Consider the following 15,753-nt stretch of genomic DNA (forward strand, 5'->3'; position numbering starts at 1 on the left):
TGGCGTTCACGTCGCCGATGCTCGCAGTGCTGCGCGTGCTGGTGTTGGTGCTGGTGCGGGTGTTGGTGCGAGTGTTGCTGTTGGAGTTGGTCATTGTGGGTGGGTAAGTGAGCAGAAGAATGCAGTTACAACGATAGGATACACACATAGCACACTTATAACCTCTCTCAGCATCGCCCCGGCCGCTCCATCGACTCGGACACGCTGGCGACCGGAGCTTCGGCGCATGCCATGCACCGTGCAGGATCCGCCATCCGCACCACACAGCACACGGCCGCCACACACACACACGGCCACACACACACGGGACCAAATCCACGTGGCGTCACGCCCACCACCGCCGGCGTCATCCACTTCGACCCCACCCACTCCGCGATATCGACTACTGATCGTTCCACTGCTTGTTATCCCTCGACGAACGCAATGTACCTCGACTACGCCTCCGCCCCGCCCAAGTACGTCTGCTGCATCGCTCTGCCCGCAGCTGACTCCCCCAGAAACATCCCCAACCCCCCCGGCTATGCCACGGGCAAGGAGGTCAAGGGCGCGTCGTCGACGACCGCGAGTGCCGCCGCGACGAGCAGCACCGAGCTCAAGCTGAAGCGTGCTTGGGAGGTGGCGTTTGCGTGAGTACTAACCAACGCCGAGGCCGCAGGCCGATGGTGGTCGTTTGGCGGACATCGCGGAGATACCAGCCCGGCGCGCTCCGGCTCACTCGCTGACTTCGCTCGTTCGCCAGCCCCGGCAAGTCCCTCCCCATGCAGGCCATCATGCTCTACTTCTCCGGCTCGGGCGTGCAGATCTTCTCCCTCGGCATGATCTTTATGCTGATTACTGGGCCTCTGGGCGCCGTGTCGGGCATTCTGCGGAGTGAGTCGTTACCGGCTGTCCAACCGTGCTCCAGCTGGGACTGACGCCGCAGCATTCGAGCCGTTCCGCATCGTCGGCAGCGACGGAAAGCCGTCCTACTCGCTCCTTATCCCCCCTATGGTCGTGTTCATCCTGTGCCAGGCGGCTGTGTGAGTCTGCTGGGAAATGGTGCGATCAACAGCTGACCCACCCCAGCTTCGGCCTCGGGCTCTACAAGTGCTGGACGATGGGCATCCTCCCTTCCGGCGCGGCCGACTGGCTCCAGTTCGAGACGCGGCCAGAGGTGAGTTGTCGAAGCTGCACAATAGCTCACCCCCCAGGCCCCAGAATGGTCAGCTGTCCGCGCGTTGATATTCGGCTAGTGCAAAATGGATTACATGTGCTATGCTATGCTGGTGCGGTACACTCGCCGCCTGCTACAGTCGCGTCGCCGTCGCCGCTCTCACCGTCTATCATAGTTGAAGGCCTCTTCAGACGACTCCTCTGTGTCGTCGTCCGAGTCGACGTCGCCCGTGGGCAGCGGGGGGAGCGGCGCGTCGCCGCCGTTGCTCTGCTGCACGCCGCCGTTGCCGAACACGGCGGGCGGGACGACGACTCCATCCAGCCGCTCGTAGAACAGCATGGTGACCTGCATCTGGACGTGCGGGAGCTGGAACACGTCGTCGCCGTACTCTGTTGCCGTGGTGTCGTCGAGCCAGAGCCACCCGCGCCCCGGGACGCCGTAGGGCGCGTTGGGCTTTCTCCGGATAGACGTGTAGTGTCCCGAGTTGTGGTTGGCGCCGCGGTGCAGCACGACCGAGCGCAGCTGGTACAGCGCCTGCGGGGGCGGCGTGCCCGGGGACGTGGGGTCGACGCCGCGCGCCATGTGCTTGCCGAAATCAAACACGAGCGGGAACACGATCCGCGTGTCCTTCTTCTGCGGCGGCCACGAGATGAGATCGGAGCGGATAAAGTGCAGTTGGAGCATCTTGGGCGCGCGCACCACCGCCGTACGCCGCACGCTATCCGTCTGCACCTTGACCCAGTCGACGCCGTCCCCTGGCACGTCGACGACGGGCACGCCCGCGCGCACCATGGTCGCGAGACGGACGGCCGTGGCGATGAGCGCGGCCCTGTCCTTCGGCTTGGGCTCGCTCTCCTGCTTCTCCTTGTCGCGCTTCTCCTTGTCGTGCCGCTTCTTCTTGCCCTTTGGCGATGGCTCGGATGTCGACACTGCCGCCGGCGCCGACGCAAGATGCCGGTACACCTTCTCGGTCGCGACCAGGGTGCACATGTCGCAGTTTACGCCGGGGATGGCTTCTGGGGCAAGATATGCCTGGACGCATGCGTCGAGGCTGGCCGCGTTCTGGGATCTGTCAGCATTGCCCACCTCCCGAGGCTACCCACACTTCTCCCCGGTATTGGCAGGTCCAAGCCGGTGATAATGTCCATGAGCACGGGCGTGTCGTATCCGCACCGCTGGCACTTGCGCCGGCGGGCCAGCAGGCCGTTCCACGGCTGCTCGAGCACCTGGCTGCTGGGCGCGGGGCCACGGGGGACCTTGTACGGGAACGGGAAGTCTGGTGATGGGGGTGGGGAAGCGGCAGCGACCGCGACGCCGCTCTTGTTCTGCACGACGAGATCGAGCACTTCGCCTAGGCCTGGTGTCCGCGCGGCCTCCTGGCCGACCTTGAGCGCCTCGTCGCCGACAGCGGCGGCCAGGTTGGTGTACAGCTCGTGCGCGTCCTGCTGCTGCCCGGACGTAACGAGGTACTTTAAGCTCTGGACTGGGAGGAACGCGCGACACAGCGCAGTGGGGTAGAGCACACGCGTGCGCCGCGCGGTGCCGGTGTTGAGCTCTGTGATTGTCGTGCTGAGCTCGTCGGTGATTGGTGTAGGGATGTCGACTTCGGTTGCGAGGTCGACGACCTCGTCGAGGTGCCCGATGACAGTCGGCAGCGACGCCAGGCTCTGGATGACAGAGTTGAGGAAGCACAGCACGCCGTTCGGGTTCACCATGCCGGGGTAGTTGTCCCCCGGTTCATGTAGTGTCTGGAGGGGGATCGCCTGCTTGTCTGGGCTGGTCGCGAGGTTGAGCCCCGCGAGTTGAGAGAGCACGCCCATGATGCCGTAGAAGAGCGTCGAGAGGTACAGGATGAAGACGGAGTACGGCGTCGGCTGCGGTGGGGGTTCATGGGGCTGTCTGCGCATCTAGGTGGGCGGCATGAGTCGGGTGTGGATGACAAGTGTTATAAGAGACAGGAAGAGAGGAGAGATGTAACAGGTGGTGGTGGTCGATGCCGTCAGTGTTGCTCGCTCGCTCGCTCGCCGTCGACGTCGTTTGCCGCTCACTGCCAGCAATCCAGCCGGCGGCCCGAAAAACAACGGCCAGGCGGGCGACACGCGTATTGTTCCCGCCGACAACTTCAACAACAACACACACTCTACATATCGCTTACACAATGCCAGCAGACGACAGGCAAAAGAATGCGCGCGAGACGCTTGATAGTGCGTGACATCGTGGTGGTGGCGAGGCTGACAATACAGCGTTGAACGACCTCTCGCAGCTCCTCCAGACTGGTGCGCGCGATCAAAACACGGCACGGCATCACTGACACCACCCCAGGGCTCGACAAGCAGACATTGTCCATCTGCGTCGGCATGCTCGAGGCGGGCGCGAACCCCGACACGCTGGCGGTGAGTGCGGCGAGGTGTGGAGCGGAGCGGACGTGATGCCGGGCGATGGCCGTGGTGGTGCTTGCCGTAGCGGCAGGACAATGGGCCAGCCGACGCGTCGTTGTCGACGCGCACGGACGGCCCGGGTCCACTGTTGTTCTGTAACCGGCTTACGTCGACGCGTACTGATGCCCCTCTCCCAGGCTGTCATCAAGGAGCTGCGCAAGGAGAAGGACTAGCGGCTGGCTTGTGTTGTCGCCTCTACGACGAGTGCGACGCCGAGGCCAGCGGCCTTCACGCGAGGGCTTGGACGACCGCGAGGCCAATCACTCGCGGTCGCCCGCAGACGTCCACCCCACCACTACATTACACTGTTGTACTCTGCATTCATGTATCTACTGCACTACTAGTCATGGCGCGGCCGGCTGATGGACAGGGTGAGCGTCGACGGGAGCTCGTTCTCGCCGACGCTGAAGAGCAGGCTGATAGAGCCAGCGATCGCAAAGACGATGAAAAGGGACGCGCCGGCGAGGATGGCAAACGACTGCGTGTAGTCGTGCTTGGGCTTGACGGGGGTGTCGGTGTCGTTGGGGGCACGGACAGCGCGGGAGTAGTGGCGGCTGGACGAGGGCATGACAACGAGGAGGAGGGGCGGCGAGTCGGGCTGGGTCATCTGGGTTCGTCAGTGGCTACGTCCAGCGTCCTGAACATGGTAGCTACTTACCGACTGCAGGCCCGCCTTAACACCCTTGGTGGCCGACTTGTGCAGCGCCGATCCGGGCTCAGCGAGGCCGAGGCGGATGGACACGGCGTCCCACTCGTGCTCAGCCGAAGACCAGAGGTGGTCGGCGAGGGCGACGAGGGACGCGAGCTCCTGCGCGAGCTTCTCGCCGGCTTCTGGGTACTGTCAGCTGTGTCATCAACGCTTTACCCAGCAGACGCACTAGACACAGCCAGGTCGAGCGTGTCGAGCAGGGTCTTGACGAGGGGCAACTTGAGGACGCGCTCGACGGCGGCGCGCGCAGCGTCGAGGTACGGCTCCATGACCGACTGGGCGTCCCACGACTCCATGTAGAACGACGGTGTAGACAGGGTGTCGGGGAGGATGTCTGGGGTGTGAGTCAGCATTGTCACTTTTTTCCACCTTCCTCCCTCCCCCAACCCACCCTTGAGATCCGCGTCCTGGATAACGACAACACGGGGCCGCTTCTCCCCCTCCCACAGATGCAGCAGGTGCGCCCACATGCCCTCGTCCTCCGGCGTCTTGTGCTGCGAGATCCCACCGCTCCCGCCCAGGTGGTTCGCAAGCACGGCCTGCGCCTGCTCCGCCGAGAGGGTCGGCGGGGCCTTGGGCGTGTCGGCGTGCGATGACGGCGGGGAGGGGAAGAGGAAGACTTGCGCCTCGCGCGCCGAGACGAGCGGGAGCGCAAGGAGAAGCGGGTGCCAGAGCCCTGCGGGTCAGTGGAGCTCAGGATGGGGAGGACTGAGCTCACTCATTGTGGTGGTTTGGTGAGGATGTTGGTGAGGTCGAGGTTGGATCGAGTGACTGCCGCCGGTTCGCTGCGGATCGTCATCGTGCGGAGGAGATAGGGGGCAATTAGAATATGCATTAGAAATTCATCAATGAAGTTCTAATGAATGCCGCACGTGTATTGCCAGACTCCATTACAAAGCTGATTAGCGGAAGTAAATCTGTCAAACACGTGGTGCACGTGGCTCTGACCCCGATTCCTCCACTTTGGTGGAGGTTGACTGGACTGGTCTTTTGTTGTTGTGATCCATCAGCAACCCCATCTCACCTTTCAACTTTGCTCACTCCCGCACCTATCATGCCGCCATGAGCACGCAGTCGTCGTCCCAGTCATTCTGGGCTGAGGCTCTTGACGTTGCCGAGTCCCTCGATGGCCCGGGCGAACAGATCCGGATACCCAAACGCGTCCAGTTCGCGTCGTACGAACTGAGCCCCGACACGCCGGATGAGCAGCAAGCCGGCGCGGGTCCCTCGTCCCCCGCATCTCCAACGATTGAAGAACGACGAAATGCCACGTCCCTCGAGTACCTCCCCAACCGCGTCGAGCTGCTGCCCGCCGAGCATGCGTACCTCGCCAACCCAGAGTACGCGCCCAACGCGTTCGGCGACGTGGGCGACTACATGCGCAAGAAGGACATCAAGGTGCAGAACCAGAACAGCGAGATAGCCGCGGCGGGCGCACATCTGCCACAGATATTCGCCGGCCTCACTTTTTACATCAACGGAAACACTACCCCGCCAATGGAGGAGCTGCGCCGCATGATCCTTCTCCGTGGCGGCACTTGCGTGCCCTACGTCCGCACCAAGGGCGTGCTGGACTTTATCGTCGCGCCCGTGCTCACCCTGGCCAAGTTCCGCGAGTTTGCGCGACACAAGGTCGTGCGGGAGGGGTGGGTGCTCGAGTGTGTGGCTGAGGGGCGGCTCGTCGACTGGAGGAAGTGGCGCTTGAAGGTCGAGGATGAGGGGGAGACGGGGCTGGAGGACTTCTTGCGAAAGTCTGAAACGAAGGCGGTGGCGGAAGAGGAAGAGGAGGAGATGGGGCCGCCTGACCTGCCGAGCCCGCCGGTGACGAGGGCCATCGCTGCGACTCAGAGCCTCCTGCGTCCTGTTCGACCGGCACCGACAGTCATCGAGCAAGGCCGCCCGCGAATGGATGAAGTGGAGAAGATGGAGGCCGCCAACCCCCCGCGACCTGAAGGCACATGGGACAACTACTTTGTCCACCGGTCCAATCACCACGCGGCGCAGATGATGAAGTCGGACGAATTCCGCGTCAACAACACGTCGGAGCGAGGCAACGAGTCGGGTTTCATCGACAAGTTTTACCAAAACTCTCGGCTGCACCATCTCTCGACTTGGAAAGCCGCCCTGCGACTCCTTGTTGCCGAGGCGCGAGCGTCGGTGGTCGCGCGCGTTCCGACCGTGCTGCCCGAGCCCGGCGCACAGCGCTACTACTTCCATGTCGACTTTGACGCCTTCTTCGTGTCCGCTGGCGTCGCGTCACGCCCTCATCTAAAAGGCAAGCCAGTCGTCGTGTGCCACTCGTCTGGGGGTGGGCGTGCGTCGACGAGCGAGGTGGCCAGCGCGAGTTACGAGGCGAGGGCTCTAGGTGTCAAGAATGGCATGAGTCTTGGTCGCGCCAGGCAGCTGTGTGGCGACGACCTGGAGACAATACCGTGAGTATTGAGAGCGGGACTTCGCTGACGGCAGATACGAGTTCGACACTTATCAGTCGCACTCGCTCACCTTTTACAAGGTGCTCCTGGGGTACGCCGACGAGCTTGAGGCAGTCAGTGTCGACGAGGCGCTGCTTGAGGTCACTGGCGCCGTGACCGCGCGCGCGCTGGCCCCAGAGGAAGCGGGCGTCCGTTCGCCCGACCCCGCGATCCAGCTCGCCGACAAGATCCGTGACGACATCCGCGCCGAAACAGGATGCGAAGTGTCCATCGGCATCTCGCACAACATCCTCCTCGCGCGCATGGCGACGAAAAAGGCCAAGCCTGCGGGCGTGTTTCACCTGAAGGCGGAGGATGCGCGAGCGTTCCTCGCCGAGCTCGACGTCGACCAGCTGCCACAGGTCGGGTGGTCGACACGGGCAAAGATCCAGGACGTGTTTGGAAGCACGCTGTGTGGCGCACTGCTGCCGCAATCTCGAGATGCGCTCCGGCGTGCTCTCGGTCCCAAGACTGGTGAAACGATCTACGGCTTCCTCCGTGGCCAAGATACCCGCCAACTCACGCCAGACAAGGAGCGTAAGAGTGTCTCCGCCGAGATCAACTACGGTATCCGCTTCCGCACGCAGGACCAGGCAGACCGCTACGTCGCTGACCTGGGGGCTGAGGTGTCCAAGCGGCTGAAGAGCATCGGTGCCCGTGGACGTCAGCTCACGCTCAAGATCATGTCGCGCCATCCTGACGCACCAATTGAGCCTCCCAAGTTTCTCGGACACGGCAAGTGCGAGACGTTCAACAAAGGCGGTGGGATCTCTGGCCCGCGGGGCTCGGCTACCGATGACCCCGAAGTAATTGGCTCAGAGGCCGTCAAGCTGCTGGGCTCGATGCGGCTCGACCCTATCGAGCTGCGTGGCGTTGGAATCCAGGTCACCAAACTCGAGTTCAGTACTGGGCCGCCGAAGGGCCAGGGGCTGTTGAGTGCCATGTTTGGCAGAGTCAAAGCTGCACAGGAGGCTAGGGGGGAGGAAGATGAGAGGGAGGCGGGGGAAGAGGCTTTGGGGACCGGAGATGTCGAGGTTGACTCGAAGGAAGGGAGCGAGGAGCGAGACGGCGTCGAAGCAACGCCGGTCTCTCCGCTTCCCGAAGCTCCACCCCTGCCACCGGCACCCGCCGTCCCGTCCGACAACCACGTCGACCCCGAGTTTCTCGCAGCCATGCCGCCCAGTATTCGCGCCGAGCTCGAGGCCGAGCTGGCGTCGAAGCGAAAGCGAAAGCGCAGCGAGGAGATGACGCCCGAGGTGGAGGTCGAGGTCCGGGACTCCGTGGGGGTGAATGACAACGACGACGATGGAGACGCCCACGTTGCTGCGCGCACAGGCGGCCGCCACAAGTACGCACACATCACCAAGCAGCTTCGGCCCAAGATCAAGACAATGATGGGGAACAAGGCGATCGCCGAGCTGCCACTGTACACGGCGTGGGGGAAGCGACAGGCCAGTCGGAGCCGCAGTCGTAGTGTGGATCCGGCCGCCGGGCCTACTACGACTGCGCCGTCCACTGAATCCGATTCCGATATTCAAGTCATCGAGGCAGACATTGCCAAGATTGGCGAGTACACAGTGTCGACACTGCGCGAGCTCGGGATCGATCTGGACGTGTTCGCCGCGCTGCCCGCCGATCTGCGCGCCGAGGTGGTACAAGCCGAGCAGCAGCGGGTGCAGCTCCGCCGTAGCGGTGGCAAACACAGTGCCAAGGCAGACTCGCCTGCCAAGCGCGCCAAAGCCGCTGTGGCGCCTAAAATCGCGCCCACGCCCGCCACTGTCACCCGCAAGCCTGCACTCTTCGGCGCGCGGGACACATCCGCAGTCGCCGAGGTGCTCACCCGCTGGGTGGTCACGTGTGATGGCCAGCCGGCGGATGCAGATGTTGCGCGGGTGGGCAAGTATTTGGTCAAGTGTGTGCATGGGTGGATGGGTGGTGTGGATCATGTCGCGGTGCTGCTGCGGCATCTGCGGGGTCTGGCGGGGGACTTGGCGAGGGATGGCGAGGAGGAGGAGGGGGAGCAGCAGGAACAGCCGTTAGTATGGTGGGGGGTTATTGAGCGCCTCAAGCGCGAAGTCGACGAGGCGGCGGTGGCCAAGCTCGGCGCGCCGCTGCGTCTCTAGTTTGTTGTACAGTACAGCATGATCATGATGGCATAGGGTTGAGCCCAAACAACAGTATAGTAAGTACAGGGGAATGTATGTGTGCGGGGTGGGGTAAGGTGCGGCGTGCGTGCGGCACCAGCGCGCGGCATCGCGGAGTCGTGTCGTGGCGGCAGTGGCGGGGTGTCACGCTCTAAATGCGGGTCAGCCACGTCCTGCCCGCCTGGTTCGGCCACCCGAGCGGAAAGCAACTCACACAGCTTGCGCCAAGCGCTGGCAATCTTGCGGCGCCAACTCGTCTCGCGCTCGCGACCGGCCTCGTTGACCTGGTGCTCGTACTCGCGCCTCGCGGCCTCCTTCTCCTCGTCGACGGAGCGCAGGCTCGCGTTGTCGTTTACGTCGGCGACGACGAGGCCGTACCGCCGCGCGGCGTCAATGTCCACCTGCTCGTGTTTCCGCTGCAGGTCGGCGCGCTGGCGGGCCGTGAGGCCCACGGGCGGGGGGACGAAGAACTCGCGTTGGGCGAACATGGGGGGGGGGGGGGGGGCTGGCTTGTGTATTGGTGTGTGTGTGTGTTGGTGCAGCTGTGCGCTTGCTTGCGTTCGTATCGTACTACTGCGTTGCTCTCATGTCTCGAGGGCAGGCCTGCTGTCGCAACATTGCCAGGTTAAGTACCCCCGGGGTCGGGGTCGTGGTGTCCCACCCGGCCCGCCACTGTCGGCCTGGTCCGACACCACGATTGTCAACAATAACCCGTGCGCGTGCTGCCGGCGTCGAAATAGCACAGTTCCCAGGCAGGCAGGTATGTCACTAGCCGTATCCGCGCTGCATGGCGCGTTTGCGAGTCAGCTGCTAGTGTTTCAATCGGCAATATGGTTTTGTTTTGTTTGGCATGATCGCGCACCTCGCCAGCCTGCGCGGCTTCGGGGCCGAGGTAGAGCTGTCAAGTCAACCGGCGGGGGATAAGCCCAGCTGGGCACTGTGGGCAGTGGGTGGCTCCACTCTACTCCCACCACGCGCCACTCGGCCGTCATACCACCGCGGCAAGTCACCCTGTTGCGGTGGATAGACCCGACGATACATGCAACACATGTTACTTACTAGCTAGCACTATTGCTTGCAGCGAGGTCAGCTGGACGCCGAGTAGTGGAGCCAGCAGCAGCAAGCACGCTGTATATCACCGGCGTGCAAGCACATTAGCGCATGGCGCAACCTTGCGCATGCACTAGAGCCCATCCATCCATAGCACCCACGCATCGTCCACAGCAACAGCACCACTGATGACGTGCAGCATGCTCACCTCACCACCTTTGTCCCGAAAATAATGCTCGCGCATTTCGAATCGCCTCGGAAGGTCGGTTGCGGCTCGGTGACGCCAGCAGCAACGCAACAAGCGCCAAGACAATCTCGGTCAGCTGGTCGTCGGGCCGTTGCGCGGTGGGTGGGTGGGCAGCAGTGGCGGAGCGGGCCAGATTTCTTCGATATGCAGGCATGCCAGAGGCGTGGCATGGATCTCCCCCGCGCCCCGGCACTGGGCTGCCAACTGCCCAGCTGATGGATTGATGGTTGATGCTCCCGTGCCCGAGGCGTCCACCGACCTTCTGGGTGGCTCGCTTGATCCGAGGCACGCGGAGGCGAGTCGTAACGAGCTACAGGGCGGCAGGTTGCTGCTGCTGCTGCTGCTGCTTTGCTCGTGGCCACAGTCATGCGTCGTGACTTGTTTACCAGTTTCCACCACCCCATATCAGCGCTTCTCGCTGCCCTGCATGCCAAGGAGCAGAGCACGGCTGGTCGCGACTGCACCCCCATGCGTGCTTGCTCGTGCTATTCCCAACGGGCGGGCTTCCGATACCCCGTCGCGTGTTTCCCCTCCGAGGTCACCAGCGTCGGCTGCCAGCCTCGGAACCACGACGCGGCGCTTCTATATACTAGGCCCGATTCCCCGTGTCGCCCCATGCCCCCGCCGCGTCGTTATCGCGCAACCCGACTGGCTCGCGCAACTGACTTGACCCATAACCCGTCTATGCATCTACTCCGCACCAGTCACCCTATAATCCCCACTCGCCGCCGCCACCCTATGCAGTTGCACAACCCTCAGCCCCGCCCTGGTCCTACTTGCAGCACGAGGCGCCGCTCGCTGCGCTCGCTCCCGCGGCCGCCGCCTCCACCCGCCGGCAGAAACAGCTCGACTCGACCTGCACGTCCGCCACGGCCAGCGCGAGGTCCAGCTGCGGCTTGATGATGCTCGCCTCGGCCTTGCGCCCCAGGCGCACGAGGCACTCGTGGTATCCGTGCAGCGCCCACACATTGTTCGGGTGGCGCACTGCACGCGGCAGCGCGTCAGAGTACCCCAGGTCCTCGGCGTACACCTTTGCCGCCTCCTCGACGTTGCCCTGCTCGAGCTGGAGCGCGGCGTACGCGTGCCGCGGGGGCTGCATCCACCCCCACGGCTCGGCGTACACTAGGTTGTCGCACAGGTGGATGCTCTTGCGCAGGTGGGTGAAGCCGTCCTCGACTTGCCCAGAGCGGTAGAGGATCTCGCCCTCCAGCATCTCCTCTGCGACGTCGAGGATGTCCGACCACGAGTTGGGGAACGCCTGCCTGCTGGGTACGATGGCCTTGCGGGATTCCCGGAAGAGGGCTTGTTCAGCCAGTGCCTCGTCCTGCCGGTCTGTGAGGGCCAGCGCGAGCGCGCGGCCGTAGCGCAAGAACGTCGTCGTGACGCAGTAGAACGCGCGGTCGTCGGGGAACTTGAGCGCGAGGATGTCCTCCCAGCGGCCGAAGCGCACGAGCACATGGACGCGGAAGGTAACGAACCCCTCCATCCAGTCGATGATGGGTGGCGAGGGGATGCGCAGAAACTCGTCCGTGAGCCCCTCCTCCATGCGGTCGACCGTGTCGATGGCCACCTTGAACTGGCCGTTGAACATGGCCGCGTAGATGGGGAAAGTGTAGTCGTGGAGGCGGTAGAAGGCGTAGAAGTCGAGCGCGTTGGACGCATCCTGCGCGACGTACTTCTCGTCGGCGTCAATCGCGTCCAGGTTGCTGTCGATGCAGCGCCGGTAGTCGCCGATGAGGATATCGATGTGGCCGGGCATGTGCCGCAGATGCCCAGCGTCGGGGATGAGCTCGCGCAGCGCGTCGGCAGGCACGAGCGCCTTCTCGGGCCACGGGGAGAGCTCCATCAGGTGGATGTAGAAGTGGAGCACGCCGGGGTGGAAGTGCGCGTTCGGGTACGTGAGCGCCTTCTCCAGCACGGCCTGGATCTCGAGCGTGCGCGACTCTTCCTTTGGCGCACCGGTCGCCAGGTCCCACAGCTGCCACGGCGCGAACGCCATCAAGCTGTCCGCGTAGACGACGGCGACGTCGAGCTGCTCCCCAAAGTCCTTGTACACCGCCTCCATGGCGTCCGCGAACGCGCGGTTCCACTTGACGTACTCCTTCTCGTTGTCGAGCCGGTCGGCGGGGAAGCGCGCCGCGATGGCACGTGCGAGCGCCGCTTCGACGGGGTCGGTCGCGTACTTGACGGCGTTTGTCGCAGCCTCATGACACGTCGTGAGCGCCGCTTTCAGCTCCGCAGCGTCGAACATCTCCCATGCCTTGTTGTAGTTTGGTCCAGCGGCATACGCGAGCCCCCACCACGCCATCGCGCACTCGGGGTCCGCGGCCAGCGCGTACCGGAAGCACCGCTCGGCCTCGATGTGGTGGAAGCCGTACGTCCACGCCAGGGCGCGGTCGAACCATCGCTGCGCGGTGCGCGAGGTCGTCTTGACCGGCAGCCCGAACGTGCCCAGGTTGTACGGGTAGCTGTCGACGTCGGGCGGTGCGGGGGTCGTGGTCGTTGTCGCCGTCATGCTGTGTGTGTGGCGAGTGTAGTAGTTGAGAAAAGTCAAGAGTCGTCGAGAACAATCAATGCCGTCGCCGTGTCGCCGTCGAATGTCGCCATCGAGAAATCGGAATTCGGCAGTCGCCGATGCGACGACAAAATAGAGACCACGCGTCTGCCGATAAGCAGCAGCGGCGACAACGGCGACAGCGACGGCAACGGTGAGCTCGTATCGAGCAGCAGCAAGCGCATGCATGCCACTCGGCGTCCACCTCGTCACGACACGACGCGCAATGCATCTCCACGATCTCCGATCTCCGCTGCAATCGGGGCACGTGACAGCATCGCGATCTGACGTCGGGCGTCAATGGGCATGACGCGGGGCGAGCACAGTACATAAAGCCTCCTCTCTCACGTCCCTCGTGAATGCCCCTCCCCCGCATTCCTCAGCCACAATGTCCTACAAGCCCATCCCCAAAGCCGAGTACGACGCAGTCGTCGCCCACGTCCAGCATTTCTACGTCGAGGCCATCACCCAGGCCCATCCCGAGCGCTTCGCGCAGGGAGCGCACGCCGACGCGCGCATCCAAGGCGCCGGGCTCGACGAGCTCCTCGCGCCGTTCCTCGCTGGGAGGGGCAACCAGCCGGAATGGAAGAGTAGGATCGACGTGCTCGGCATCACGCCCACCACGGCGGCGGTGCGTCTCGAGTTTGAGTGGGGCACGCCGCCTGCGTTGCAGGGCTACACGGATTTCCTCAACCTCGTCAAGTTTGACCAGGGGGGTTGGAAGATTGTCAACAAGGTGTTCCATGGGTATCTGGAGCAGTAGCGGGAGAGGCAGACATGAATAATAGGTACTGGTCGAAGCTGGGGCTCTGCAGTCGACGCGGGGGACTGTGGTTGAGAGGGGACCGACGAGTGACGAGGCAGACCGGGGATATGTCGGCCGTGCGATGCGGCACCATCGAGCCGCGAGTCAGTGAATAGGCCGTCCACGCACTGCACCTCGCCGCGATCATGCGCAGCACATGGGCGATCGGGCCATGTACTGCGCCGACGCCGTGTCGTCGGGCGGACCGAGGTGCCACCGAGATCTCTCTCGCTCGCCGTCGGTCCTCGGCGCTTACGGCGCTTAGGATCACACCATCCAGCCGAGTCGAGTGGAGGTCGACCACATATCTTGGTCGTCGTCTTTGTCATCCTCCAACACCGTCCACATCACAATGTCCCTGCCACGCCTGCCGTACCAAGTAGTCAACGCGTTCGCGCCCACCCCGCACGCGGGTAACCAGGCGTCCGTGGTCCTTCTTCCCGCGGGCGACCCGCGCGCCAGCGACGACGGGTACCTCCAGGCCGTCGCGGCGGATTTCAACCTCGCAGAGACGGCGTACCTGGAGCCGATTGACGCGGAGGCCAAGGTGCCAGTCTACTCGCTGCGGTGGTTCACCCCGGTCGAAGTAAGCTCTACGTGGGATGCTCGCTGACGACCCAGGAAGTGCCCTTGTGCGGACATGCAACCCTCGCCTCCGCACACGTCCTCTTCGGCCTCCACCCCACCGCGAACGAACTGGCCTTCGAGACGCGCTTCCGCGGCACGCTGCGCGCGCACCGCGAGGGCGAGCTCGTGCGCCTCGACCTCCCCATTGCCGAGGTGGAGCCCAACACCGACCCCCGCCTGGGCGCCGTAGTGGCCTCTGCGCTTGGGTTCGATGAGGGGGATATCGTCCGTATCGGGGTGTATGACTACGGTGGTCCCAGCCCCGTGGTGCAGATCAAGCCCGAGGTCGATCTGGGCAAGCTCGAGATCAATCTCTCCAAGCTGGTGAGCTGCGGCGCTGTGAATGCCGCACACCCATGCTGATGGCCGGACCTAGGAGGACAAGATCCCCGTCATCCTCGTGCTGACCCAGCTGGACGGCACGACAGGCGACGCGATCAAAGCCAACGCGCGCGTGTTCGACCCGTACATCCCAGACCCAGAGGATCCTGTCGTGAGTGCCACCGCTAAACCGCCCAACTGACGATAGACCGGCTCAGCGTGGGCCACATTGACGGGATACTACCTCACTGGGCTGGGCAAGGCGGACGCCCAGGCGCTCGTGGGGGACAGACGGCTCGAGGATGTCCCAATCGACGCGCACCAGCTCAGCGCGCGTGGTGGAGGCATGACCTGCCGCCTTGTTGACGGGCGGGCGCACCTCGTCGGGCGGGGGTGGCGGACGCACGTCGGCGAGCTCGAGGTGCTTTGACAAGGATGAAACAGGAACGATCAATGATCTGCATGGCATGACTACGGGTTGGTTCATACGGGTTGGTTCACCTAGCAACCAGCGGATGGGTGTAACGGACTACTCGATGGTGGCGTCCATGAGCCCAGCGAAGGCGAGGGTGCAAAGGTGGTCGCGGAGACGGTTGGGGATCTTGGCGTTCGCCTCGTTGAAGGTCATCTGGCGAGTGGCCCCGTTGTACTTGTACTCGACCATCTTGACGCCGTCGGCCTTGAAGATGCGGACGATCTTGTGCTTCTTCTCCTCGGGGTCAAGCGGCGGCTCGGGGATGTCAAGGAACTTGACCTTCGGCGCCTGGTTGACCCAGCCGCGGCCGTTAGGGAGGGGGATGGGCGGGTTCTTGGTGGTGGCGAGATACTCGACCACGACGGCGTTGTCCATGAGCCCGTCCGCGGGGATCTGGTCACCGATAATGGACTCGTAGAAGTCGCAGGTGATCCAAAGATGGTTGTTCTGGCGTCAGCATGGACGGCTAGTACGGCAGGGGCTTACGACGACTTCGTGGTCCGTCACCGCGCGGATGGTGAACTTAGCCTTGGGCTTGGGCTTGGGGGCGCCGTTAGTAGTCGGGGCAGACATGTTGGTGACGCGGAGTGGATGAGGGGATGAAAGGATGAGGAGACGAGGACGTCGCGAGGCAGGCTTTGCCTTGTGACAGGTGCGCCCGTTGACCTCGACGCGCGACGGGCACCGAGGGCGTCGCGACACGAAGCAGCTGTGGGGCGTGGAGATCGGTGTGCATCTTGTCTCTGCACCGTGAGTGAG

General features: G+C 63.8%; 10 protein-coding genes across 10 annotated transcripts; 5 read left to right on the forward strand and 5 right to left on the reverse strand.

Annotated features, from left to right (window-relative positions):
• The first annotated feature begins 405 nt into the window (after window positions 1-405).
• Window positions 406-1,257, forward strand: SPCC1281.03c (ER membrane protein complex subunit 4). The gene is made up of 6 exons (XM_062773065.1): window positions 406-455; window positions 498-626; window positions 740-870; window positions 923-1,019; window positions 1,066-1,153; window positions 1,191-1,257. Exons 1-6 carry the CDS (start codon window positions 424-426, stop codon window positions 1,230-1,232), a joined length of 519 nt encoding a protein of 172 aa, XP_062629049.1. The 5' UTR covers window positions 406-423; the 3' UTR covers window positions 1,233-1,257.
• Window positions 1,251-3,100, reverse strand: usp30 (Ubiquitin carboxyl-terminal hydrolase 30). The gene is made up of 2 exons (XM_062773066.1): window positions 2,257-3,100; window positions 1,251-2,215 (listed from the first exon to the last, which is right to left on the reverse strand). Exons 1-2 carry the CDS (start codon window positions 3,058-3,060, stop codon window positions 1,313-1,315), a joined length of 1,707 nt encoding a protein of 568 aa, XP_062629050.1. The 5' UTR covers window positions 3,061-3,100; the 3' UTR covers window positions 1,251-1,312.
• Window positions 3,101-3,311: 211 nt separating this feature from the next.
• Window positions 3,312-3,764, forward strand: CNA01750 (Mitotic-spindle organizing protein 1; the record flags this gene model as incomplete). The annotated part of the gene is made up of 4 exons (XM_062773067.1): window positions 3,312-3,357; window positions 3,397-3,429; window positions 3,476-3,546; window positions 3,729-3,764. 4 exons carry the CDS (start codon window positions 3,312-3,314, stop codon window positions 3,762-3,764), a joined length of 186 nt encoding a protein of 61 aa, XP_062629051.1.
• Window positions 3,765-3,931: 167 nt separating this feature from the next.
• On the reverse strand, window positions 3,932-5,022 carry LOC62_04G006500 (uncharacterized protein; the record flags this gene model as incomplete). Its single annotated transcript, XM_062773068.1, has 5 exons — window positions 3,932-4,198; window positions 4,250-4,422; window positions 4,470-4,634; window positions 4,692-4,976; window positions 5,019-5,022. The coding sequence occupies 5 exons, from the start codon at window positions 5,020-5,022 to the stop codon at window positions 3,932-3,934; spliced, it is 894 nt and encodes a 297-aa protein (XP_062629052.1).
• A 340-nt stretch (window positions 5,023-5,362) lies between these two features.
• On the forward strand, window positions 5,363-8,894 carry rev1_1 (DNA repair protein rev1; the record flags this gene model as incomplete). The annotated part of the gene is made up of 2 exons (XM_062773069.1): window positions 5,363-6,732; window positions 6,767-8,894. The coding sequence occupies 2 exons, from the start codon at window positions 5,363-5,365 to the stop codon at window positions 8,892-8,894; spliced, it is 3,498 nt and encodes a 1,165-aa protein (XP_062629053.1).
• A 28-nt stretch (window positions 8,895-8,922) lies between these two features.
• Window positions 8,923-9,403, reverse strand: LOC62_04G006502 (uncharacterized protein; the record flags this gene model as incomplete). Its single annotated transcript, XM_062773070.1, has 2 exons — window positions 8,923-9,064; window positions 9,130-9,403. The coding sequence occupies 2 exons, from the start codon at window positions 9,401-9,403 to the stop codon at window positions 9,060-9,062; spliced, it is 279 nt and encodes a 92-aa protein (XP_062629054.1). The 3' UTR covers window positions 8,923-9,059.
• Window positions 9,404-10,984: 1,581 nt separating this feature from the next.
• LOC62_04G006503 (uncharacterized protein) lies at window positions 10,985-12,727 on the reverse strand (the record flags this gene model as incomplete). The annotated part of the gene is made up of 1 exon (XM_062773071.1): window positions 10,985-12,727. One exon carries the CDS (start codon window positions 12,725-12,727, stop codon window positions 10,985-10,987), a length of 1,743 nt encoding a protein of 580 aa, XP_062629055.1.
• A 427-nt stretch (window positions 12,728-13,154) lies between these two features.
• Window positions 13,155-13,529, forward strand: LOC62_04G006504 (uncharacterized protein; the record flags this gene model as incomplete). The annotated part of the gene is made up of 1 exon (XM_062773072.1): window positions 13,155-13,529. One exon carries the CDS (start codon window positions 13,155-13,157, stop codon window positions 13,527-13,529), a length of 375 nt encoding a protein of 124 aa, XP_062629056.1.
• Window positions 13,530-13,907: 378 nt separating this feature from the next.
• Window positions 13,908-14,997, forward strand: BH0283_2 (putative isomerase). The gene is made up of 4 exons (XM_062773073.1): window positions 13,908-14,157; window positions 14,193-14,522; window positions 14,575-14,691; window positions 14,728-14,997. The coding sequence occupies exons 1-4, from the start codon at window positions 13,924-13,926 to the stop codon at window positions 14,947-14,949; spliced, it is 903 nt and encodes a 300-aa protein (XP_062629057.1). The 5' UTR covers window positions 13,908-13,923; the 3' UTR covers window positions 14,950-14,997.
• A 51-nt stretch (window positions 14,998-15,048) lies between these two features.
• Window positions 15,049-15,567, reverse strand: LOC62_04G006506 (uncharacterized protein; the record flags this gene model as incomplete). The annotated part of the gene is made up of 2 exons (XM_062773074.1): window positions 15,049-15,441; window positions 15,481-15,567. The coding sequence occupies 2 exons, from the start codon at window positions 15,565-15,567 to the stop codon at window positions 15,049-15,051; spliced, it is 480 nt and encodes a 159-aa protein (XP_062629058.1).
• Window positions 15,568-15,753: the final 186 nt, after the last annotated feature.

This window comes from Vanrija pseudolonga, chromosome 4, assembly GCF_020906515.1.
Source record: "Vanrija pseudolonga chromosome 4, complete sequence".
NCBI classification, from domain to species: Eukaryota; Fungi; Basidiomycota; class Tremellomycetes; order Trichosporonales; family Trichosporonaceae; genus Vanrija; species Vanrija pseudolonga.